At 44.5% G+C, this 26,106-nt stretch overlaps 1 protein-coding gene across 1 annotated transcript in view; it reads left to right on the top strand.

The window, feature by feature from the left end:
* Positions 1 to 26,106, top strand: part of LOC106583452 (voltage-dependent calcium channel subunit alpha-2/delta-3) — an 82,594-nt gene that overhangs the window by 37,700 nt on the left and 18,788 nt on the right. The window contains exons 12-17 of the mRNA XM_014167636.3: positions 6,460 to 6,538; positions 8,424 to 8,569; positions 8,872 to 8,889; positions 24,688 to 24,759; positions 24,885 to 24,965; positions 25,065 to 25,139. Coding sequence (XP_014023111.1) covers positions 6,460 to 6,538; positions 8,424 to 8,569; positions 8,872 to 8,889; positions 24,688 to 24,759; positions 24,885 to 24,965; positions 25,065 to 25,139 — 471 coding nt within the window. The remainder of the gene's footprint in view (positions 1 to 6,459; positions 6,539 to 8,423; positions 8,570 to 8,871; positions 8,890 to 24,687; positions 24,760 to 24,884; positions 24,966 to 25,064; positions 25,140 to 26,106) is intronic.

Raw genomic sequence — 26,106 nt, 5'->3', positions numbered from 1 at the left:
TTACACCTACCTAAACATACTTTACTTTGATCTCACAAACAATGTATCGCTATAATCAGTGTTCATTTTCAGAAGTTGCTTTCATTTCAGCGCATCTAATTTGTAAACATTTGAACTTTATTAAATGATGACCTCTTACTTATGATGTGTCGAAGCGGTGCGTTAAATCCCCAACAAAGCTTTAGCGTTCATAGATTCAATGGAAAGATATTAGCGGTGTTTGAATACTCATACTAACCTCACTATTTTTGACATAAATTGAGTATAGAGTATGCTTATTGGTCATAGTATGTCAAAAGTTCCTGGATGTTGTACTACAGTCGCCAAAATACAAAGTATACACAGTGGACACCATTTCCGTACTTATAGGGCCCATAATGCAATTCTTCAGGAAATGGGCATGGCTTCACAACGTTTTCAGATTTGAAGAAAATATGTAACGAGAGCAGATACAAATTCATTGCTTTAACTAATTATGACAAATGTTAAGAAAATGTTGAGCAATGTAATAAAGTAAACTTCGGCAAAAATGCATAATTAAATTGTTGCAAGCAGCACATATACAATCACCATCGCTCTGGATAACATGAAAACTGTTTAACCAGCTCTGCTAGGGTGAGTAAAATGGTCAGAGTGAGGTGTTCTCTCATTTGTGTCTGGAAGTAGCTAGCAAGTTAGCCAGTTAGCTTGGGTGCTTGACTGCCGTTGTAAGGTCAGAACGCTCGAGTCACCCTACTCCTTGGCCAGAGCATCCAGTGTGCGCTCTGAACGCTCCCAGAGCGAAACGCTCTGAATTTACAAATGCCCAGAGTGCACTCTCACTTGGCTTCCCTGGCTAAAGCAACAGACTCCCCACATGCAAAAATACTACAGTTTACAATAGAAGACTAATGTACTTCTAGAATTCTGTACTATACTCCACACTGTAGTATCCCTTGATCATGTGTAGTTGTTACTATAGAATTTTGTAGTATGCTATACTACACAATGTAGTGTCCCTTGATCATGTAGTGTCCCTTGATCATGTAGTGCTTACTATATACTTTTGTAGTATATTGTAGATACTAAACTCCACACTGTAGTATCCCTCGATCATGTGTAGTACTTACTATATAATTTCATAGTGTACTGTAGAATACAACAGTATTATCCGCAAAAAAACTATACTACACTAGTCAGCAAAATCACTACAGTGTCCACTGTCTGCAAAAACACTAGTTTAACTATAGTAATACGACAGTATTTAAGTTGCATATATACCCCATCCATTCCCCTCTCCATATCCCAATTTGTGTGCCACCCATGATCAACTTACATGCCATGTATAGACCATATATTGTGTTCCTTACAGGCCTACAGGTTATAGAAAATCTATCCGTTTAGACTCCAGTTCCTACCTACAGGTTATGAAAAATGTGCTATTTTTGTAATTGTCCAGTAGGTTTTGTCAAGGAGAAAGCTCCCACTTCTAAAGATAAAGCACTACTCAATACTACAAGTAATGTCCACAAAACACTACAGTAAATACTATAGTATAGACTATGGTTTAGCTATAGTAATACTACAGTATTTATACTATAGTAAAGTATACATACTACAGCATATTACTGTCTTGGCTGCAAAAACACTACAGTAAAGTCAGCAAAAACACTAGTGAATTCTATGAAGTATATAAATGTAGTAATACTACAGTGTTTATACCATAGTATTTTTTCATGTGGTTCTGGCTGATACTAGGCTGTTACTTGTCCCCCCTAATCCATGCAAGCTTAAAATTGACACATTTTGTACTTATTTTGTCCTTTAGACCAGTGAGGAAAACATGTAAAAAATGTCTAATTTGAAAACAATCCCAGTGTCGGACATTGATCTAGTGGGGGGGACAAGGAGCAGCAAGCTCCAGCATCTCTCCATTCAAATCCATATCTGGGCCATAGGACGCAACACCATGCATTTTCCCATATTCGACCAAGCGTCATAATCATTGATAACGCACCAACAACTGCATCATAATTAAGTCCATATCAAAGGATGAATTGTTTATTTGCAACTTAATCTAAGTATCAGATAGTATAGAGCCGGTATTCCCCAGGGGTACGCGCAATGCCGTCGGGGTACGGCAAATAAAAATGTGATTCACATTTTCTTTTAACATTTTTTTCCCCTTCACATTTTCAAACAGTTAATTTATATTTTCCATACATTTGGGTGAGGTTTCCCCCGCTGGTTGACTTAACTAAACATACAAGATGAACTGGCACAGAGAGACAGGAAACACAGGGATAAATACACTGGGGAAAACAAGCGACACCTGGAGGGGGTGGAGACAATCACAGGAACCGGTGAAACAGATCAGGCTGTGTCAACAAACCAACATTGCAGAGTTATGTGCATCATTTCAAGCATAACCTTCTCATTAACCTGTGGTGAGTTATTCACAATTTTTGATGAACAAATAAGGTTTGTACAGAGACTTCAGAAAGTTTTCAAACCCTTTGACTTTTTCCACAATTTGTTGTGGCACAGCCTGAATTTAAAGTGGATTAAATGTAGATGTTTTGTAACTGGCATACACACGTTACCCCATAATGTCAAAGTGGAATTCTTTTTTTTTCGAAATGTGTACAAATTAATAAAAAAGGAAAAGTTGAAATGTCTTGAGAAATCAGTAATCTACTCCTTTGTTATGGCAAGCTTAAATTAGTTCACAATTAAAAATGTGCTTAACAAGTCACATAATAAGTTGCATGGACTCACTCTGTGTGCAATAATAGTGTTTAACATGATTTTTGAATGACTACTTCATCTCTGCACCCCATCCGTACAATTATTTGCAAGGTCCTTCAGTCGAGCAATGAATGTCAAACAGATTCAGCCACAAAGACCAGGGAGGTTTTCCAATACCTCGCAAAGAAGGGCACCTATTGTTAGATGGGTAAAAATACGATAAAGCAGACATTGAATATACCTTTAACCATGGTGAAGTTATTAATTACACTTTAGATGGTGTATCAATACACCCAGTCACTACAAATATACAGGTGTCCTTTCTAACTCAGTTGCCTGAGAGGAAGGGAACCGCTCTGGGATTTCACCATGTGTCACGACTTCCACTGAAGGTGGCTCCTCTTCCTGTTCGGGCGGTGCTCGGCGGTCGTCGTCGCCAGCCTACTAGCTGCCACCGATCCATTTTTCCTTTTCGTTTGTGTCTGTCTGTTTTTTCACACCTGTGTTCATTTAGTTGATTTTGGTGGGTTTATCTACACCCCGCTGCCTGCTAGGCTTTGTGCAGGATTATTTGTATGTCTTTCATGTTAGTGGTGCGTGTCTGCACCACAGGGTTTTCGATATTGTTTTGGTAGTGTTACCCCCCCCCCCCCCCCCCGCCACTAGGAGGCATTGTAACACCATGAGGCCAATTGTCACGGTTATCGTTGGTGAAGGAGGACCAAAATGCAGCAGGACTGTGTTTGTTCATTTTGAACATTTATTAAATCAAAATGAACACAAAAACAACAAAACGAACTCACGATATACCGACAGTCTTCTCAGGCTCATACATGCTAGACAAGAAACAGTGCCCAAAAACCCCGGAATACTAAATCAAATGCCCTTTTTAGAAAAACACCACCCCGAGCCACATAAAACAAATACCCTCTGCCACGTCCTGACCAAACTACAATAATAATTAACCCTTATACTGGCCAGGACGTGACACCAATGGAGACTTTAAAACAGTTACAGAGTTGAATGGCTGTGATAGCAGAAAACTACACCATTGCAGTTACTCTACAATACTAACCTAATTGACAGAATGAAAAGAAGGAACCCTGTATAGAATACAAATATTCTAAAACATGCATCCTGTTTGCAACAAGACACTAAAGTACTGTAAAAAAGTATGGCAAAGCAATTCACTTTTTGTCCTGAATACAAAAGCAGTCAAGCACCCAAGCTAGCTAGCTTGCTAGCTACATCCAGACATAAATGAGCCCAGTACATCACTGGGGCCAAGCTTCCTGCCATCCAGGACCTATATAACAGGCTGTGTCAGAGGAAAGCCAATAAAATTGTCAGAGACTCCAGTCACCCAAGACATAGACTGTTTCCTCTGCTACCGTACGGCAAGCGGTACCGGAGCGCCAAGTCTAGGACCAAAAGGCTCCATAACAGCTTCTACCCCCAAGCCATAAGACTGCTGAACAATTAATTAAATGGCCACCGATTATTTACATTGACCCCCCACATTTGTTTTGTACGCTGCTGCTACTCATTGTTTATTATCTATGCATAGTCACTTCACCCCTACCTACATGTACAAATTACCTCGACTAACCTGTACCCCCGCACACTGACTCGTCACCGGTACCCCCTGTATATAGCCTCGTTATTGTTATTTTATTGTGTTACTTTTTATTATTTTTTACTTTATTTGGTAAATATTTTCTTAACTCTTCTTGGACTGCACTGCTGGTTGAGGGCTTGTAAGCAAGAGTTTGAAAGAGTTGCGTTAGTAAAATGAAAGCAATCAATCCAATGAGATTTAAGTGACAGGTGGATTTTGCACTATTCAGACACAGGAAGTAGATGGCTGAAAAAGACAGATCCAGGGTGGGGCATGCGCGTTGCTAATCTATACTGCCCGAGGCGGTCTCTCCATATGGTAGATCTCCTCTTTCCTCATGTATCTATCCTCAGCCTTTCCTCTGCCTCTGCCCCAGACTGACTACATAAGGACTAGAGTCCCTCTCCTCCTCATAGTACCAACATAGTCTTCTCCCTGCTTCTGCCTCTCTGTCTCTGCCTCTGTCACCCCAGGTTGGCTCTCTATTGGAGGGTCATTCTGGCAGGAGGCCACACTGTGACAAACGACTTGGTGAAAACGTTAAACAAATGCAACTGAAATGAAATGGGCTGCTGTACTATTCACAGTGCAATAAAAGCAACACCTTGGGGCCCTTTTGTCCAGTCCTATCAAGCATGTGTGTGTCGGCAGACTCGGCACAAAGGGGCAGTATCTGGCAGTGTAACCTCCATCCCCCCACATACCCAGAGGGGCAGTATTTGGTAGCCGTTCACTCTGAGCAGTGGTTGGCGGATGCCACAGAGAAAATTCTAACTGTCTCTTGTTTCTCTGTGCTGTCAACCTTGGTTTATACATACATACAGATCTAATGAAGTGCAGACATGCAGATAATGTGGATGAGCAAGAAAGAGAGCAAGAGGAAGGAAACATAATGAAAATGAGAAGGGGATGCAGGAGAGGAGAGCAGAGATGAAAGGAAAAGCAAGGAAAAGAAGAAAGAGAGAGCTATACTGAGTGCTGGGTCTTTCATTGTGAGGCACAAATAGTACTGTAGTAGTCCATACATCCACCCTCTCCTCTCCTCTCCTCTCCTCTCTTCAGTGGTAGACTATACATCCCCCCTCCTCTCCACTCCTCTCCTCTAATTTCTGTTCAATAGTAGATTATACATCCACCCTCCTCTCCACTCCTCTCCTCTAATTTCTGTTCAATAGTAGATTATACATCCACCCTCCTCTCCACTCCTCTCCTCTAATTTCTGTTCAATAGTAGATTATACATCCACCCTCCTCTCCACTCCTCTCCTCTAATTTCTGTTCAATAGTAGATTAAACATCCACCCTCCTCTCCACTCCTCTCCTCTAATTTCTGTTCAGTAGTAGATTATACATCCACCCTCCTCTCCACTCCTCTCCTCTAATTTCTGTTCAGTAGTAGATTATACATCCACCCTCCTCTCATCTCCTCTCCTCTACTTTCCTTTCCTCTCCTCTCATCTCCACTCCTCTCCTCTCTTCGGTGGTAGACTATACATCCTCTCCTCTTCTCTCCACTCCTCTCCTCTCTTCAGTGGTAGACTATACATCCTCTCCTCTCCTCTCCTCTCCTCTAATTTCCGTTCGGTAGTAGACTATACATCCACCCTCATCTCATATCCACTCCTCTCCTCTCTTTGGTAGTAGACTATACATCCACCCTCCTCTCATCTCCACTCCTCTCCTCTCTTTGGTAGTAGACTATACATCCACCCTCATCTCCACTCCTCTCCTCTCTTCGGTAGTAGACTATACATCTATCCACCCTCCTCTCATCTCCACTCCTCTCCTCTCTTCAGTAGTAGACTATACATCCACCCTCCTCTCATCTCCACTCCTCTCCTTTCCTTTCCTCTCATCTCATCTCCTTTCCTCTCCTCTCATCTCCTTTCCTTTCCTTTCCTCTCATCTCCTTTCCTCTCCTCTCATCTCCACTCCTCTCCTTTCCTTTCCTCTCATCTCATCTCCTTTCCTCTCATCTCCTTTCCTCTCTCCAGACAGATTGAATCAGAGCAGGAAAATGGAGCACGATGTGATTCCATCACTGCACATGTTTATGTATTCTCTATTTAAATCACCACACTGTAAATGACTGATGTCCCTTTCCTCTTCAAATAGGTGCGCATATTCCCTTACCTGATTGGCCGAGAGTCTGCCTTTGCTGATAACATGAAATGGATGGCCTGTGCTAATAAAGGTTTGTCTTTTCTTAAAAATTGTATAATGACCAAATACACTATGTACCACGACCACTATGTACCACATACACTATGTACCACATACACTACACAGCACATGTATACTATTAATGGGATGGTATGTTGGCTGTGTGTGAATGTGTGGGCGTGAGTGTGTGTTGGGTAGATTGGCTGTGTGTGAATGTGTGGGCGTGAGTGTGTGTTGGGTAGATTGGCTGTGTGTGAATGTGTGGGCGTGAGTGTGTGTTGGGTAGATTGGCTGTGTGTGAATGTGTGGGCGTGAGTGTGTGTTGGGTAGATTGGCTGTGTGTGAATGTGTGGGCGTGAGTGTGTGTTGGGTAGATTGGCTGCGTGTGAATGTGTGGGCATGAGTGTGTGTTGGGTAGATTGGCTGTGTGTGAATGTGTGGGTGTGAGTGTGTGTTGGGTAGATTGGCTGTGTGTGAATGTGTGGGCGTGAGTGTGTGTTGGGTAGATTGGCTGTGTGTGAATGTGTGGGCGTGAGTGTGTGTTGGGTTGATTGGCTGTGTGTGAATGTGTGGGCGTGAGTGTGTGTTGGGTAGATTGGCTGTGTGTGAATGTGTGGGCGTGAGTGTGTGTTGGGTAGGTTGGCTGCGTGTGAATGTGTGGGCGTGAGTGTGTGTTGGCTAGATTGGCTGTGTGTGAATGTGTGGGCGTGAGTGTGTGTTGGGTAGATTGGCTGTGTGTGAATGTGTGGGCGTGAGTGTGTGTTGGGTAGATTGGCTGTGTGTGAATGTGTGGGTGTGAGTGTGTGTTGGGTAGATTGGCTGTGTGTCAATGTGTGGGTATGAGTGTGTGTTGGGTAGATTGTCTCTGTGTGAGTGTGTGGGCGTGAGTGTGTGTTGGGTAGATTGGCTGTGTGTGAATGTGTGGGCGTGAGTGTGTGTTGGGTTTATTGGCTGTGTGTGAATGTGTGGGCGTGAGTGTGTGTTGGGTAGATTGGCTGTGTGTGAATGTGTGGGCGTGAGTGTGTGTTGGGTAGGTTGGCTGTGTGTGAATGTGTGGGCGTGAGTGTGTGTTGGGTAGATTGGCTGTGTGTGAATGTGTGGGCGTGAGTGTGTGTTGGGTAGATTGGCTGTGTGTGAATGTGTGGGCGTGAGTGTGTGTTGGGTAGATTGGCTGTGTGTGAATGTGTGGGCGTGAGTGTGTGTTGGGTAGATTGTCTCTGTGTGAGTGTGTGGGCGTGAGTGTGTGTTGGGTAGATTGGCTGTGTGTGAATGTGTGGGCGTGAGTGTGTGTTGGGTTTATTGGCTGTGTGTGAATGTGTGGGCGTGAGTGTGTGTTGGGTAGATTGGCTGTGTGTGAATGTGTGGGCGTGAGTGTGTGTTGGGTAGGTTGGCTGTGTGTGAATGTGTGGGCGTGAGTGTGTGTTGGGTAGATTGGCTGTGTGTGAATGTGTGGGCGTGAGTGTGTGTTGGGTAGATTGGCTGTGTGTGAATGTGTGGGCGTGAGTGTGTGTTGGGTAGATTGGCTGTGTGTGAATGTGTGGGCGTGAGTGTGTGTTGGGTAGATTGGCTGTGCTGATGTGTGCAGAATGGAGTGTTAGTGGAGACACAGGGCTCAGGGGCCATCTCTGCCTAATCCCTCTTTCTGTCAGAGACTTTCCCCCTGGCCACCTGCTGCTGATGGCTATCGTGTGCCCACGCTCCAGATGAGAGGTGAATGCTCTGGACTGGGAAAGTCACAGTCAGGAAAAGTGATCACTGTGGGATTAAACAGCCCAGCTACTCTAACTTTATTCTGACACTCACAGTAACACACACTTACTGGGAAATACCCCTAGTTTGATACATTGTGTGTGCACGTGGACGCGTGTGTGTTTGTGTGTGTGTCTGTGTGTGCGTGCTTGTGTGTGTTGCCACAGGGTATTTCAGTCAGATCTCTACACTGGCTGATGTACAGGAGAATGTGATGAGGTATCTTCATGTGATGAGTCGTCCTAAAGTCATCGATCATGAACATGACACGGTCTGGACAGAGGCCTACATGGACAGCACTGGGAGTATCATAGTGAGTAGAAAAAGGCATGGGAGTGTGTGTGTACATTATGTACTGTATGTATGCGCATGGGTGTGTGTGCGTGTGCGTTTGTGTGTGTCCATGTGTGTGTGTCCTCTCTGATCAGTCCTCTTCATGCTACGTTTGTCTGTCTGTCTGTCTGTCTGTCTGTCTGTCTGTCTGTCTGTCTGTCTGTCTGTCTGTCTGTCTGTCTGTCTGTCTGTCTGTCTGTCTGTCTGTCTGTCTGTCTGTCTGAGTGAGTGAGCATCTGTTTGTCTGTCAATCCTCATATGTCGTTTTTCTGTCTCCTGCAGCTCTCCCAGGCACACAAGGTAAAGCCTTTCTCTCTCTCAGTTCAATTTCAATGTAAGGGCTTTATTGGCATGGGAAACATATTGCCATGGCTAGTGAAATAGATAATCAACAAAAGTGAAATAAACAATAAACAATTAACAGTAAACATTACACTTACAAAAGTTCCAAAAGAATAAAAACATTACAAATGTCATATTATGTCTATATACAGTGTTGTAATGATGTGCAAATAGTTAAAGTACAAAAGGGAAAATAAATAAACATATAGGTTGTATTTACAATGGTGTTTGTTCTTCACTGGTTGCCCTTTTCTTGTGGCAACAGGTCACAAATCTTGCTGTTGTGATTGCACACTAGTATTTCACCCAATAGATACGGGAGTTTATCAAAATGTTATTTGATTTCGAATTCTTTGTGGGTCTATGTAATCTGAGGGAAATATGTGTCTCTAATATGGTCATACATTTGGCAGGAGGTTAGGAAGTGCATTCAGTTTCCACCTCATTTTGTGAGCAGTGTATACATAGCCTGTCTTCTCTTGAGAGCCTTCGGCGGCCTTTCTCAATAGCAAGGCTATGCTCACTGAGTCTGTACATAGTCAAAGATTTCCTTAATTTTGGGTCGGTCACAGTGGTCAGGTATTCTGCCACTGTGTACTCTCTGTTTAGGGCCAAATAGCATTCTAGTTTGCTCTGTTTTTTGTAAATTCTTTCCAATGTGTCAAGTAATTATCTTTTTGTTTTCTCATGATTTGGTTGGATCTTATTGTGTTGCTGTTCTGGGGCTCTGTGGGGTCTGTTTGTGTTTGTGAACGGAGCCCCAGGACCAGCTTGCTTAGCGGCTCTTCTCCAGGTTAATTTCTCTGTAGGTGATGGCTTTGTTATGGAGGGTTTGGGAATCTCTTCCTTTTAGGTGGTTGTAGAATTTAACAGCTCTTTTCTGGGTTTTGATAATTAACGGGTATCAGCCTAATTCTGCTCTGCATGCATTATTTGGTGTTTTACGTTGTACACAGAGGATATTTTTGCAGAATTCTGCATGCAGAGTCTCAATTTGGTATTTGTCCCATTTTGTGAATTCTTGATTGGTGAGCGGACCCCAGACCTCACAACCATAACGGTTAATGGGTTCAATAACTGATTAAATTATTTTTTGCCAGATCCTAATTGGTATGTCAAATTTTATGTTCCTTTTGATGCCATGGAAGGCCCTTCTTGCCTTGTCTCTCAGACTATTCACAGCTTTGTGGAAGTTACCTGTGGTGCTGATGTTTAGCCCGAGTTATGTATACATTTCTGTGTGCTCTAGAGCAACGGTGTCTAGATGGAATTTGTATTCGGTGTCCTAGTAACTGGCCCTTTTTTGGAACACCATTTTGTTGTCTTTACTGAGATTTACTGTCAGGGCCCAAGTCTGACAGAATCTGTGCAGAAGATCTAGGTGCTGCTGTAGGCCCTCCTTGGTTGGGGACAGAAGCACCAGATCATCAGCAAACAGTAGACATAAGACTTCAGATTGTAGTAGGGTGCTGCAGACTGTTCTAGTGCCCTCGCCAATTTGTTTGTATATATGTTGAAGAGTGTGAGGCTTAAGCTGCATCCCTGTCTCACCCCCCAGCTCTATGGAAAGAAATGTGTGTGTTTTTTGCCAATTTTAACCGCACACTTGTTGTTTATGTACATGGATTTTATAATGTATGTTTTTCTCCCAACACCACTTTCCATCAATTTGTATAGCAGACCCTCATGCCAAATTGAGTTGACAGCTTTTTTGAAATCAACAAATAATGAGAAGACTTTGCCTTTGTTTTGATTTGTTTGTTTGTCAATTAGGGGGTGTGCAGGGTGAATATGTGGTCTGTCATACCGTAATTTGGTAAAAAGCCAATTTGACATTTGCTCAGTACATTGTTTTCGCTGAGGAAAAATCTGCTGTTAATGATAATGCAGAGGATTTTCCCAAGGTTGCTGTTGATGCATAACCCCCGGTAGTTATTGGGGTCAAATTTGTCTCCACTTTTGTGGATTGGGGTGATCAGTCCTTAGTACCAAAAACCAGGGAAGATGCCAGAGTTGAGGATTATGTTAAAGGGTTTTAGTATAGCCAATTGGAATTTGTGGTCTGTATATTTTATAATTTCATTTAGGATACCATCAACCCCACAGGCCTTTTTGGGTTGGAGGGTTTGTATTTTGTCCTGTGGTTCATTCAATGTAATTGGAGAATCCAATGGGTTCTGGTAGTCTTTAATAGTTGATTCTAAGATTTGTATTTGATCATGTATATGTTTTTGCTGTTTGTTCATTGTTATAGAGCCAAAAAGATTGGAGAAGTGGTTTACCCATACATCTCCATTATGGACAGATAACTCTTCGTGTTGTTGTTTGTTTAGTTTTCCAATTTTTTCAGAAGTTGTTAGATTCTATGGATTCTTCAATTACATTGAGCTGATTTCTGATGTGCTACAACTTATTTTTCCGTAGTGTACAGTATTTCTGTTTTGTTTTAGTGATTCACCATAGTGAAAGCATAGGCTCAGGTTTTCTGGGTCTCGATATTTTTGGTTGGATAGGTTTCTTCATTTCTTTCTTAGGTTTTTGCATTCTTCATCAAACCATTTGTTATTGTTGTCAATTTTCTTAGGTTGTCTGTTTGACATTTTTAGATTTGATAGGGAAGCTGAGAGGTCAAATATACTGTTTAGGTTTTCTACTGCCAAGTTTACACCTTCACTTTTACAGTGAAACCTTTTGTCCAGAAAAGTGTCTAGAATGGATTGAATTTATTGTTGCCTAACTGTTTTTTGGTAGATTTCCACACAATTTTCCTTCCATATTAAGCACTTCTTAATATTTTTCAGTTCCTTTGGGTTTGATGCCTCATGATTGAGTATTGCTCTGTTCAAGTAGACTGTGATTTTGCTGTGATCTGATAGGGGTGTCAGTGGACTGACTGTGAATGCTCTGAGAGACTCTGGGTTGAGGTCAGTGATAAAGTAGTCTACAGTACTACTGCCAAGTGATGAGTTATAGTTGTACCTACCATAGGAGTCCCCTCGAAGCCTACCATTGACTATGTATGTACCCAGCATCTGACAGAGCTGCAGGAGTTGTGATCCGTTTTTGTTGGTTATGTTGTCATAGTTGTGTCTAGGGAGGCATATGGGGGAGGGAATGCTGTCACCTCCAGGTAGATGTTTGTCCCCCTGTGTGCTGAGGGGGTTGGGTTCTTGTATTTAGGTCGCCACAGACTAGTACATGTCCCTGGGCCTGGAAATTGTTGATCTCACCCACTAGGATGGAGAAGCTGTCATCATTAAAGTATGGGGATTCTATTGGGGGGATATAGGTAGCTCACATGAGGACATTTTTCTCTGTTGAGATAATTTCCTTATTAATTTCTAGCCAGATGTAAAATGTTCCTGTTTTGACTTATTTAATAGAGTGGGTTAAGGCTGCTCTATACCAAATTAGCATACCCCCTGAGTCTCTTCCCTGTTTCACACCTGGTAGTTTGGTGGATGGGACTACCAGCTCTAAGTAACCTAGAGGGCAACCAGTGAGGGCAAACTTTGTACCATGTTTCTTGTAGAATGACAATGTTTGTATTTCCAATTTCTTCGATGAAGTATGGGTCCCTGTTCTTTAGGCCAAAGGCAGATGACCTCAGACCTTGTATATTCCAGGATGAGATAGTAAAATCTTTGTGTTCCATAGTGTCTAGTGTTGTTTTTGTGTGGTTTAGGCCAGGACCATCACAGTAGGTGTTGAGTATCTAATACATACCTCTTAGGTGGCAGGATGGGGCTTGGGTGGGTGTAATGGTGGGGGTTGGGCCTGTTGCTCTGCTCACGACCTGGGAGTATGTCCTGCTGTCATGTTGAGGTCCTTGCCGCAGGGGCGGGGAGAATGGGGTGGTTTGGGGGGGCCTATATAGGGTGTGGCCAGGGTTTGCTTGGGGTAGTCTTAGCTGTGGGTGTGGCTGGTGATGCTGTGGTCTGAGTGTAGGTCCTCTTGGTGTGGGTTCTCTCGGTGCAGGTCCTTCAGGAGGGGGTCTTGCAGGTCTGGGAGGGTGTCTCGCTGGTCTGAGCGGAGTGTCTGTTGGTCTGTTGCTCCTGTGTGATGTGCTGGGGCTACGGTTGTGGGTGACGTCCTTCAGGGTCCTGGAAAAAGTTGGGATTGCTGCCTTGTAGAGGGGGTCTGACCTGGTCGAAAAGGCTTTTCAAGTCCAGGGTGGAGTGGTGGGCCAAGTATACTTCAGGTTTTGAGGCACATCCTCGTGAATGCTTGCATTCACCCGCTGTATGGTGGCAGGGTGAAAGTATTTTGATGAGGAGCACAATCTCTGGCTTTTGTGTGTCCTCAGTGGATGTGTGGGGGTTGTCAGGAGGTCTATCGAGGGAGCTGACGGGGGCTGCTAGGAGGAGGTGGGGTCTGTTGTGTTGGTGTGTCCTGTGTTGTCTGTCTCATTGTGGTGTTGAGGTTGTGGTCCGGGTCTGAGGTGGGCTGTTCTGCTGGCTTCTCTGGGGGAGTGTCCTGCTCTCAATCACACCTCAGCTTTCTCACCTCATCCATCAGTGCCATGTGTGCCTCTCCACCTCTTTAAGGAATACCTGGGATAGGATTAAGTAATCCCCCCCCCTCCCCCCTAAAAAGATATAGATGTACTATTGTAAAGTGGTTGTTCCACTGGATATCATAAGGTGAATGCACCAATTTGTAAGTCGCTCTGGATAAGAGCGTCTGCTAAATGACGTAAATGTAAAATGATGTAAATGTCTCTCTCCAGCTCTGTGAATGTAACCCTCTCAATGATGGAGGAGCGGTGCAGGTGTGGGACCTGGGTGTGTTCAGTGCTGGGGGGGTGACTATCCTCGTCTGCAGGACAGTTTGAAGAGGTGTGGTCAGACTCACTCAGGATGGGGGAGTCATCACAGAGAGACAGCTTTTCCTGCTGTGTTCTCTATTTGATCTCGTAAAAGTCCTGCTGGAACTGCATGAGGATGCCCTGCACCATTACTGTCCCAGACTTGTACACATTTGACAGAGGTTGTTTACATTTTCTCAATGTCGTGTATTCTGTGTTTCTACCCTGGGCCAATACTCTCTCTCTTGACATAGGGGTAGTGTGCTGTTGTAGCACTGTGCCATGCCAGGGGATGGTCTGGTTAATATAGCACTGTGCCATGCCAGGGGATGGTCTGGTTAATATAGCACTGTGCCATGCCAGGGGATGGTGTGGTTAATATAGCACTGTGTCATGCCAGGGATGGTCTGGTTAATATAGCACTGTGCCATGCCAGGGGATGGTCTGGTTAATATAGCACTGTGTCATGCCAGGGGATGGTCTGGTTAATATAGCACTGTGTCATGCCAGGGGATGGTCTGGTTAATGTAGCACTGTGTCATGCCAGGGGATGGTCTGGTTAATGTAGCACTGTGTCATGCCAGGGGATGGTCTGGTTAATATAGCACTGTGTCATGCCAGGGGATGGTCTGGTTAATATAGCACTGTACCATGCCAGGGGATGGTCTGGTTAATATAGCACTGTGTCATGCCAGGGATGGTCTGGTTAATATAGCACTGTGCCATGCCAGGGGATGGTCTGGTTAATATAGCACTGTGCCATGCCAGGGGATGGTGTGGTTAATATAGCACTGTGCCATGCCAGGGGATGGTCTGGTTAATATAGCACTGTGCCATGCCAGGGGATGGTCTGGTTAATATAGCACTGTGCCATGCCAGGGGATGGTCTGGTTAATATAGCACTGTGCCATGCCAGGGGATGGTCTGGTTAATATAGCAATGTGCCATGCCAGGGGATGGTGTGGTTAATATAGCACTGTGTCATGCCAGGGGATGGTCTGGTTAATATAGCACTGTGCCATGCCAGGGGATGGTCTGGTTAATATAGCACTGTACCATGCCAGGGGATGGTCTGGTTAATGTAGCACTGTGCCATGCCAGGGGATGGTCTGGTTAATATAGCACTGTGCCATGCCAGGGGATGGTCTGGTTAATATAGCACTGTGCCATGCCAGGGGATGGTGTGGTTAATATAGCACTGTGCCATGCCAGGGGATGGTCTGGTTAATATAGCACTGTGCCATGCCAGGGGGTGGTCTGGTTAATATAGCACTGTGCCATGCCAGGGGATGGTCTGGTTAATATAGCACTGTGCCATGCCAGGGGATGGTCTGGTTAATATAGCACTGTGTCATGCCAGGGGATGGTCTGGTTAATGTAGCACTGTGTCATGCCAGGGGATGGTCTGGTTAATATAGCACTGTGTCATGCCAGGGGATGGTGTGGTTAATATAGCACTGTGCCATGCCAGGGGATGGTCTGGTTAATATAGCACTGTGCCATGCCAGGGGATGGTCTGGTTAATATAGCACTGTGCCATTACAGGGGATGGTCTGGTTAATATAGCACTGTGCCATGCCAGGGGATGGTCTGGTTAATATAGCACTGTGCCATGCCAGGGGATGGTCTGGTTAATATAGCACTGTGTCATGCCAGGGGATGGTCTGGTTAATATAGCACTGTGTCATGCCAGGGGATGGTGTGGTTAATATAGCACTGTGTCATGCCAGGGATGGTCTGGTTAATATAGCACTGTGTCATGCCAGGGGATGGTCTGGTTAATATAGCACTGTGCCATGCCAGGGGATGGTCTGGTTAATATAGCACTGTGCCATGCCAGGGGATGGTCTGGTTAATATAGCACTGTGCCATGCCAGGGGATGGTCTGGTTAATGTAGCACTGTGCCATGCCAGGGGATGGTGTGGTTAATATAGCACTGTGTCATGCCAGGGATGGTCTGGTTAATATAGCACTGTGCCATGCCAGGGGATGGTCTGGTTAATGTAGCACTGTGCCATGCCAGGGGATGGTGTGGTTAATATAGCACTGTGTCATGCCAGGGATGGTCTGGTTAATATAGCACTGTGCCATGCCAGGGGATGGTCTGGTTAATGTAGCACTGTGCCATGCCAGGGGATGGTCTGGTTAATATAGCACTGTGCCATGCCAGGGGATGGTCTGGTTAATATAGCACTGTGCCATGCCAGGGGATGGTGTGGTTAATATAGCACTGTGCCATGCCAGGGGATGGTGTGGTTAATATAGCACTGTGCCATGCCAGGTGATGGTCTGGTTAATATAGCACTGTACCATGCCAGGGGATGGTCTGGTTAATATAGCACTGTGTCATGCCAGGGGATGGTCTGGTTAATACAGCACTGTGCCATGCCATGGGATGGTCTGGTTAATATAGCACTGTGTCATGCCAGGGGATGGTCTGGTTAATATAGCACTGTGTCATGCCAGGGGATGGTCTGGTTAATATAGCACTGTGCCATGCCAGGGGATGGTCTGGTTAATATAGCACTGTGTCATGCCAGGGGATGGTCTGGTTAATATAGCACTGTGCCATGCCAGGGGATGGTCTGGTTAATATAGCACTGTACCATGCCAGGGGATGGTCTGGTTAATATAGCACTGTACCATGCCAGGGGATGGTGTGGTTAATATAGCACTGTACCATGCCAGGGGATGGTGTGGTTAATATAGCACTGTGTCATGCCAGGGGATGGTCTGGTTAATATAGCACTGTACCATGCCAGGGGATGGTGTGGTTAATATAGCACTGTACCATGCCAGGGGATGGTCTGGTTAATATAGCACTGTGTCATGCCAGGGGATGGTCTGGTTAATATAGCACTGTGCCATGCCAGGGGATGGTGTGGTTAATATAGCACTGTGTCATGCCAGGGGATGGTCTGGTTAATATAGCACTGTGTCATGCCAGGGGATGGTGTGGTTAATATAGCACTGTGTCATGCCAGGGGATGGTCTGGTTAATATAGCACTGTGCCATGCCAGGGGATGGTCTGGTTAATATAGCACTGTGTCATGCCAGGGGATGGTGTGGTTAATATAGCACTGTGTCATGCCAGGGGATGGTCTGGTTAATATAGCACTGTGTCATGCCAGGGGATGGTGTGGTTAATATAGCACTGTGCCATGCCAGGGGATGGTGTGGTTAATATAGCACTGTGTCATGCCAGGGGATGGTCTGGTTAATATAGCACTGTGCCATGCCAGGGGATGGTCTGGTTAATATAGCACTGTGTCATGCCAGGGGATGGTGTGGTTAATATAGCACTGTACCATGCCAGGGGATGGTCTGGTTAATATAGCACTGTGTCATGCCAGGGGATGGTCTGGTTAATATAGCACTGTGTCATGCCAGGGGATGGTCTGGTTAATATAGCAATGTGTCATGCCAGGGGATGGTCTGGTTAATATAGCACTGTGCCATGCCAGGGGATGGTCTGGTTAATATAGCACTGTGCCAGGGGATGGTCTGGTTAATATAGCACTGTGCCATGCCAGGGGATGGTCTGGTTAATATAGCACTGTGTCATGCCAGGGGATGGTGTGGTTAATATAGCACTGTGTCATGCCAGGGGATGGTCTGGTTAATATAGCACTGTGTCATGCCAGGGGATGGTCTGGTTAATATAGCACTGTGTCATGCCAGGGGATGGTCTGGTTAATATAGCAATGTGTCATGCCAGGGGATGGTCTGGTTAATATAGCACTGTGCCATGCCAGGGGATGGTCTGGTTAATATAGCAATGTGTCATGCCAGGGGATGGTGTGGTTAATATAGCACTGTACCATGCCAGGGGATGGTCTGGTTAATATAGCACTGTGTCATGCCAGGGGATGGTCTGGTTAATATAGCACTGTGTCATGCCAGGGGATGGTCTGGTTAATATAGCACTGTGTCATGCCAGGGGATGGTGTGGTTAATATAGCACTGTGTCATGCCAGGGGATGGTCTGGTTAATATAGCACTGTACCATGCCAGGGGATGGTGTGGTTAATATAGCACTGTGTCATGCCAGGGGATGGTGTGGTTAATATAGCACTGTACCATGCCAGGGGATGGTGTGGTTAATATAGCACTGTGCCATGCCAGGGGATGGTGTGGTTAATATAGTACTGTGTCATGCCAGGGGATGGTGTGGAACATGAAGTTGCTTACGTTCTCTTCTTCGTACCAGTCAGTGGTGAAACTCATGCCATTGAAGGTGCCACCAGGTTTGTTCTGTTCTAGCAACTCGGTAGCGTAGTATACTTATTTACTTAGCTTTATATAACAACATTACCTGGAGATTATTGTATTTTACTTTTTGTCTTGTGATGTAGCTTCAGGCTAAATATTACTCACTCAGTGTTGTGTTGGACGGTATTTCCAGGTTCCGCTGTGTTTCTTCTGCAGGTTTTGGTTTGTTAGAAGTTTTTTCTTGATAGTCCTTGGTAGTAATAGTCCATTCAGGTCATTTTGTCCAAAATCAAGGTTTTAGGTCAGGAATTTAGATTTGGATTGAAGGTTTTACTGCTTAGCTTACTATCCTGTATGTCCTTCTGAAAAAATTCAAGTTTATCTACATTTATCCAACTCTAATTCTATCTTTTTTTTTCAGAAGAACTCTCTCTCTCTTCTCTCTCTCTCTTCTCTCTATCTCCCCTCTCTCTCCTCTCTCTCCTCTCTCTCTCTATTCTCTCTCTTCTCTCCTCTCTTCTCTCTCCTGTCTTCTCTCTCCTCTCTTCTCTCTCTCTCCTCTCTTCAATCTCTCTTCTCTCTCTCTCTCTCTCTCTCTCTCTCTCTCTCTCTCTCTCTCTCTCTCTCTCTCACTTTCTTTCTCTTCTCTCTCTCTCTCTCTCTTTCTCTAGATCACACACACACACACACACACACACACACACACACACACACACACACACACACACACACACACACGGTGGTGACAGAGGTGAGGGTTGGGTTGGTAGGGGGATTGTCCTCTGGAGTGTGTTCTGCTGTATCTCAGCCACAGAGACACACCATTCATCATGCTGTGGATCATTGCCTTTTATCTCCTAAAGCCTGTAATAAAACTGACATTGGAGCAGAGAGAGACAGAGAAAGAAGGAGAGGGGACAGGGGGGCGGGGGACAGCGGACGGGGGGCAGCGGGATATCACAAGGTCATTCCCAGAAAGATCTTGTGTCTAGCATCTGCTGACTGCTGCAGAATATTCCCAGTGTGTCTGTACTAAACCCTTCTATTCCCAGTGTGTCTGTAGTAAGCCCTTCTATTCCCAGTGTGTCTGTAGTAAGCCCTTCTATTCCCAGTGTGTCTGTAGTAAGCCCTTCTATTCCCAGTGTGTCTGTAGTAAGCCCTTCTATTCCCAGTGTGTCTGTATTAAGCCCTTCTATTCCCAGTATGTCTGTAGTAAGCCCTTCTATTCCCAGTGTGTCTGTAGTAAGCCCTTCTATTCCCAGTGTGTCTGTAGTAAGCCCTTCTTTTCCCAGTGTGTCTGTAGTAAGCCCTTCTATTCCCAGTGTGTCTGTAGTAAGCCCTTCTATTCCCAGTGTGTCTGTACTAAACCCTTCTATTCCCAGTGTGTCTGTAGTAAGCCCTTCTATTCCCAGTATGTCTGTAGTAAGCCCTTCTATTCCCAGTATGTCTGTAGTAAGCCCTTCTATTCCCAGTGTGTCTGTAGTAAGCCCTTCTATTCCCAGTGTGTCTGTATTAAGCCCTTCTATTCCCAGTATGTCTGTAGTAAGCCCTTCTATTCCCAGTGTGTCTGTAGTAAGCCCTTCTATTCCCAGTGTGTCTGTAGTAAGCCCTTCTATTCCCAGTGTGTCTGTAGTAAGCCTTTCTATTCCCAGTGTGTCTGTAGTAAGCCCTTCTATTCCCAGTGTGTCTGTAGTAAGCCCTTCTATTCCCAGTATGTCTGTATTAAGCCCTTCTATTCCCAGTATGTCTGTAGTAAGCCCTTCTATTCCCAGTGTGTCTGTAGTAAGCCTTTCTATTCCCAGTGTGTCTGTAGTAAGCCTTTCTATTCCCAGTATGTCTGTAGTAAGCCCTTCTATTCCCAGTGTGTCTGTCGTGAAGCCCTTCTATTCCCAGTGTGTCTGTCCTGAACCCTTCTATTCCCAGTGTGTCTGTAGTAAGCCCTTCTATTCCCAGTGTGTCTGTCCTGAACCCTTCTATTCCCAGTGTGTCTGTAGTAAGCCCTTCTATTCCCAGTGTGTCTGTAGTAAGCCCTTCTATTCCCAGTGTGTCTGTCCTGAACCCTTCTATTCCCAGTGTGTCTGTAGTAAGCCCTTCTATTCCCAGTGTGTCTGTAGTAAGCCCTTCTATTCCCAGTGTGTCTGTATTAAGCCCTTCTATTCCCAGTGTGTCTGTAGTAAGCCCTTCTATTCCCAGTGTGTCTGTAGTAAGCCCTTCTATTCCCAGTGTGTCTGTATTAAGCCCTTCTATTCCCAGTGTGTCTGTAGTAAGCCCTTCTATTCCCAGTGTGTCTGTAGTAAGCCCTTCTATTCCCAGTATGTTTGTAGTAAGCCCTTCTATTCCCAGTGTGTCTGTAGTAAGCCCTTCTATTCCCAGTGTGTCTGTCCTGAACCCTTCTATTCCCAGTGTGTCTGTAGTAAGCCCTTCTATTCCCAGTATGTCTGTAGTAAGCCTTTCTATTCCCAGTGTGTCTGTAGTAAGCCCTTCTATTCCCAGTGTGTCTGTATTAAGCCCTTCTATTCCCAGTGTGTCTGTAGTAAGCCCTTCTATTCCCAGTATGTTTGTAGTAAGCCCTTCTATTCCCAGTGTGTCTGTAGTAAGCCCTTCTATTCCCAGTGTGTCTGTATTAAGCCCTTCTATTCCCAGTGTGTCTGTAGTAAGCCCTTCTATTCCCAGTATGTCTGTAGTAAGCCCTTCTATTCCCAGTGTGTCTGTATTAAGCCCTTCTATTCCCAGTGTGTCTGTAGTAAGCCCTTCTATTCCCAGTATGTCTGTAGTAAGCCCTTCTATTCCCAGTGTGTCTGTAGTAAGCCCTTCTATTCCCAGTGTGTCTGTAGTAAGCCCTTCTATTCCCAGTGTGTCTGTAGTAAGCCCTTCTATTCCCAGTGTGTCTGTAGTAAGCCCTTCTATTCCCAGTGTGTCTGTAGTAAGCCCTTCTATTCCCAGTATGTCTGTAGTAAGCCCTTCTATTCCCAGTGTGTCTGTAGTAAGCCCTTCTATTCCCAGTATGTCTGTAGTAAGCCCTTCTATTCCCAGTGTGTCTGTATTAAGCCCTTCTATTCCCAGTGTGTCTGTAGTAAGCCCTTCTGATGGGCAGGAGCTTGGAGTCTACCAAGGTCTACCTGCACAGGTGAGACTGGGCTGGAGGGGCTGCTGCTCTGGGAGGGAGAGGGTGGTCGATGGTGAAACATTAGTACCCTAGTCCCCTAGTACCATACAGAGATTACCTTAGTACCCTAGTACCCTAGTACTTTAGCCTCTTTATGGTACTGGGGTACTAAAGTACTAGGGTACAAAGGTACCAAGGTGCTAGGGTACTAAGATAATACACCAGTACCATTCAGAGGCTATCTTTGTACCCTAGTACCCTAGTACCATACAGAGACTACTTTAGTACCCTAGTACCTTAGTACCCTAATACCCTAGCACCTTTGTACCCTAGTACCATACAGAGACTACCTTAATACTTATATACACAGTACACGCACACGCACACACTCACACAGCCACATACACACACACTCCCACGCACAAACAGCCACATGCACACACACACTCCCACACACAAACAGCCACATGCACACACACACTCCCACGCACAAACAGCCACATACATATACATAGTACACGCACACACACACACACACACACTCCCACACACACACAGCCACATACATATACATAGTACACGCACACACACACACTCCCACACACACACAGCCACATACATATACATAGTACACGCACACACACACACTCCCACACACACACAGCCACATACATATACACAGTACACGCACACACACACTCCGACACACAAACAGCCACATACATTTACACAGTACACGCACACACACACTCACTCCCACACACAAACAGCCACATACATATACACAGTACACACACACACACACACTCCCTCTCTTTTATGCAAACACACACTCACTCCCACACACAAACAGCCACACAATCACCCCCAGTACACACAGTCACAGCTGTGTCTATGAGCCTGTGAGGTGAGGGAATAGCAGACCTAGTTTCAGTGAGCTCATGTCACGATCCCTCCGGAACTTTCATTACGCACACCTGTCCCCTATTCCCACTGATTAGTATTTGTATATATGTGCCCTTTGGTTTCCATTGGGCTGTCCATTATTGTTACAATGTCTGTTGGCAGTGTGGGTAGCTGTGCTGTGTCTTTTGGCTTTCATGCCATGGTGGATTGTGCAGATGATTACAGGTCTCGTCCCGTGGGTTAATCATTGTGTGCATGAGTTATTTATTCGAGGTACTCCTCGCTCTTCTGTTTGGGTTTCTACCCTGTGTTTTGTTACGTGTTTGTTTGGTCTTCGTCCCCGTGCCTTTACACGGCACGCCGTAATTTGGGCTTAATAAAAAACCCTATTATGCATTCCTGCGTCTGTCTCCCAATCCTTCATGCCAACGTGACAGCTCATGTGTTTAATCAAGTCACTTCTCATTCTGCTGAGCATAGCCCCGCTCTCAGCCAAACAAGAAACACTGGGGATTGCTCTAAACCAGAGCTTCACTATAAATGTACTGTAAAGCCACAAACTAAGAGCAACATTAACCATAGTTTTATTCTCCAGACTGCAGTGCTGCCAACTTTTGAAGAAAACTTGGAGTGAGATGTAATATGATAATTCCATTGCTCCCTGGCACAACCCCTAGATGGGGGATTGTAAAATGGTACTGTTGTAAAGCTAATTTCCTGCAATTCTATTTATTTTGACATGGATTTAGTTAGGGCTATGACCTGGGTGGAACATTAAAAACAAATAAACCACAGGTCAGGTCTATTCAGGATACTTTGAACATTAAATGAACACTCAAAATGTGATGACTTTGTTACTTTGAGATTTTTTAGGTGGTTTGACACTTCATTCAGACAGTAATGAGATGGGGAGACACAGTGGGAAGGTAGGAAGCAGGGATTGATCCCTGTTCTCAGGTTGAAAGTTAAATGCAACATGTGCGGAGGAGTTTTACCATTACACCAAGGCTCTGTACAGGAAATGTTTATATTAATGTTTGATGGCAGTGGGTAAGCAAATCATAGATTGCAGTCTCCTTGTCCATAGATTCTTTTCTAGGTAAGCACACAAAGATTTTGTAAGTTGGGTGAACTTTTTAAAATAGGACTGGAAGAAACTTTCCCAAGTACTGGGTGTTATTGTTATAATGTATTTGTTATAACAATTCATTTCTCAAAATCATCCAACCTTCAAGAAAAATGTAATGAATATCAATATTCAGGTAGTTTAAGTCTACTAGATGAAGATCCTTGCCATCATCTTCCCCTCCATAGACATTATGTGATGTGTTTATGAATTGTGAGTCCCCCTTCCATCTCTGCCTAGCATGTGCACAATAGTAAAATGTTCAGAATTATACTTGAGGCCTGGAGCATTCAATATCCAATGCTTTTTTGTAGGACTTATTCAAACTGTCCATGAATGGATGCAAAAATACATAGCCCCATATTATCAATTTTCAAAACACAAGTAGGCTTATCAGATCACACTGGCAACATTTAGAAGAAGTGGAATAATAAAATAATTCTGGGGAATAACAGTAGTGCTTCTACTGACATGCACACTAATTACCCTTGATGTTAGCCCATTGTTAAGAATAAGAGTTGTTCCACTGATCAGACTAAATAAAGTAAATATATAATAAAATCTACTGAAGACAAAATTACATGAATCTGCCCCCACATCATAACCAAATGATTTTAATATTTATTGTCCCTCCTCTAGAATGAAACGTACACTTTTGGGTTCACAATATGTTTGACAAAATGATTTTCATAGTTACAAATCAGGTCACCCTACTAAACTTCCTTGCTAAAACATACTGTCATTTTGTTGACAACAGCGCATATAAAACTGCTACCATGCTGTTTTTTTTACAGTTTGATAAACTCAGCTGAGAACGTTCTCTCTCTCCATTCAGCTCCACTCTCCTAATCTTGAGGGGCGTTTCTTTAAAAACGCGCATCCAATTCCCCTGATCCCTTACATAAATTGACCAATCATATGCTTCAATATGAGGCGGTTCACAGTGCTGTGGTAAAACAGGACAATGATAGAGGTTCTGCTCGAGATGTTAAGTTGCAGGTGCAAATGCTACCATTTCAAAACGATTTGGAGTACAGTTGAAAAGTTAGCACACTGACTATACGATGGACTAATTAGAAAATAAATACAGTACTTTTCACTGCGTGAGATATAAGAGATGTGGTGGGTGACAAGAGGGTCAAATACATGTCTCACAGCCAATGCATGAGAGTTGGGAGCTCTGAGACAGTCCTCTATTTTATTTCTTTTTATTTTACCAGGCATGTCAGTTAAGAACAAATTCTTATTTTCAATGACAGCCTAGGAACAGTGGGTTTAACTGCCTTGTTCAGGGGCAGAACGACAGATGTTTTACCTCGGGGATTTGATCTTGCAACCTTTTGGTTACTAGTCCAACGTTCTAACCACTAGGCTACCTGCCGCCCGCCAGACATGTTTATTTTGTATAAACATGTCTGTTTGGTGAAATCTATTTTGGTGAAAACTTGGCACGGATGGACATTGTTGCGTATATTCCTCTGTTGACTCAGATTAGCATTTAGCATCAGTCAGAAAGGGAATACTGTAGCCACAGCCTATGATAGCTAAAACAAGGAATCTCAGTAGACACGGACTCTGTCATTGTGTTCTGTCTTAGTCCAGAAACAAGAAGGGCCCCAGCCTGATGACCACTGTGGCCATGCCTGTGTTCAGCACCAAGAACGAGACGGTAAGTGTGTGTGTCTTTGTGTGTGTCTGTCTGTCAGTCTGTATTTTTCTTTCTTTCTGTCCATCTGATTGTCTGTGTAATACTCATTGAGTCTTGTCTGTTTCTGCTCTCCTCTCTCCTTACAGAAGAACCAGGGTATTCTCCTAGGGGTAGTGGGCACAGACATTCCCCTACAGGAACTCATGAAGATCATCCCTAAACACCTGGTACAGTGTCTAATAACCCAAAGTTATGATGCATTGTCATTTACTGTTCTCCTACACTCTACTTCATGTAATCAATTATCTCTATTTGTGTGCCTTCAGCTGGGTATCCACGGTTACGCGTTTGCCATCACTAACAACGGCTACATCCTGACCCATCCAGACCTGAGGCCACTGGTAATACACTGTCTCCTAAACACACTTGTCCCCTAACCTTAACTGTAACCTTGCCACAACATTGCATTAACCCTAACCTGCACCTACACCTTGGACTATATAGAAAGCAGGAGAGCGGTTCATTGAATAGTTAATACATATAATGCCGCCAATGAATACGAGTGTTTTGAAAACCAGTTTGAGTGAGTGAGCCTCCCAACTTGCTCGGTAGCGATCTATAATCCTCACCTTTTCCTTTGATATATGCATGCAGGGAGGGATACAGACCATTGATACTACTGTAGGGCTGGCTGGCCCTGGCTAAATAAGCTAACAGTAACCCTGAGGTAACCCTCCTGCACCATAGACACTCACCTGTAACTGTAGACTAGAATATAGACACTCTCTGGGATCCTGCTTGGGTTCCCACTGGAAACATGTTCTAGTGGATCTGTAACAGTGTGTAATATTAGCGCCCCTATGTGGGTTTCTCTGTGTCGTAGACTGTGATGTGACTGTGGGAGTGTATTCCTAACCAGACTCTATTGGACTTGATGTTTCTATGTTATTGGTTGTTGATTGAACTGATCAATTAGGCGTTATTGAACTGGGGAGTTCTAACCTGGTGGAACCAGCCTGATGGCACTATAGCTCAACATTCTGATTGAGCGGTCAACATTCTGATTGAGCGGTCAACATTCTGTTTGAGCGGTGAGCGGTCAACATTCTGTTTGAGCGGTGAGCGGTCAACATTCTGTTTGAGCGGTGAGCGGTCAACATTCTGTTTGAGCGGTCAACATTCTGTTTGAGCGGTGAGCGGTCAACATTCTGTTTGAGCGGTCAACATTCTGATTGAGCGGTCAACATTCTGTTTGAGCGGTCAACATTCTGACTGAGCAGTCAACATTCTGTTTGAGCGATCAACATTCTGTTTGAGCGGTCAACATTCTGTTTGAGCGGTCAACATTCTGTTTGAGCGGTCAACGTT

This window comes from Salmo salar, chromosome 22 (genome assembly GCF_965601325.2).
Source record: "Salmo salar chromosome 22, fSalSal1, whole genome shotgun sequence".
NCBI classification, from domain to species: Eukaryota; Metazoa; Chordata; class Actinopteri; order Salmoniformes; family Salmonidae; genus Salmo; species Salmo salar.
Note: the sequence above shows the minus strand (reverse complement) of the source record. Positions and strands in the feature narration are given on the sequence as shown.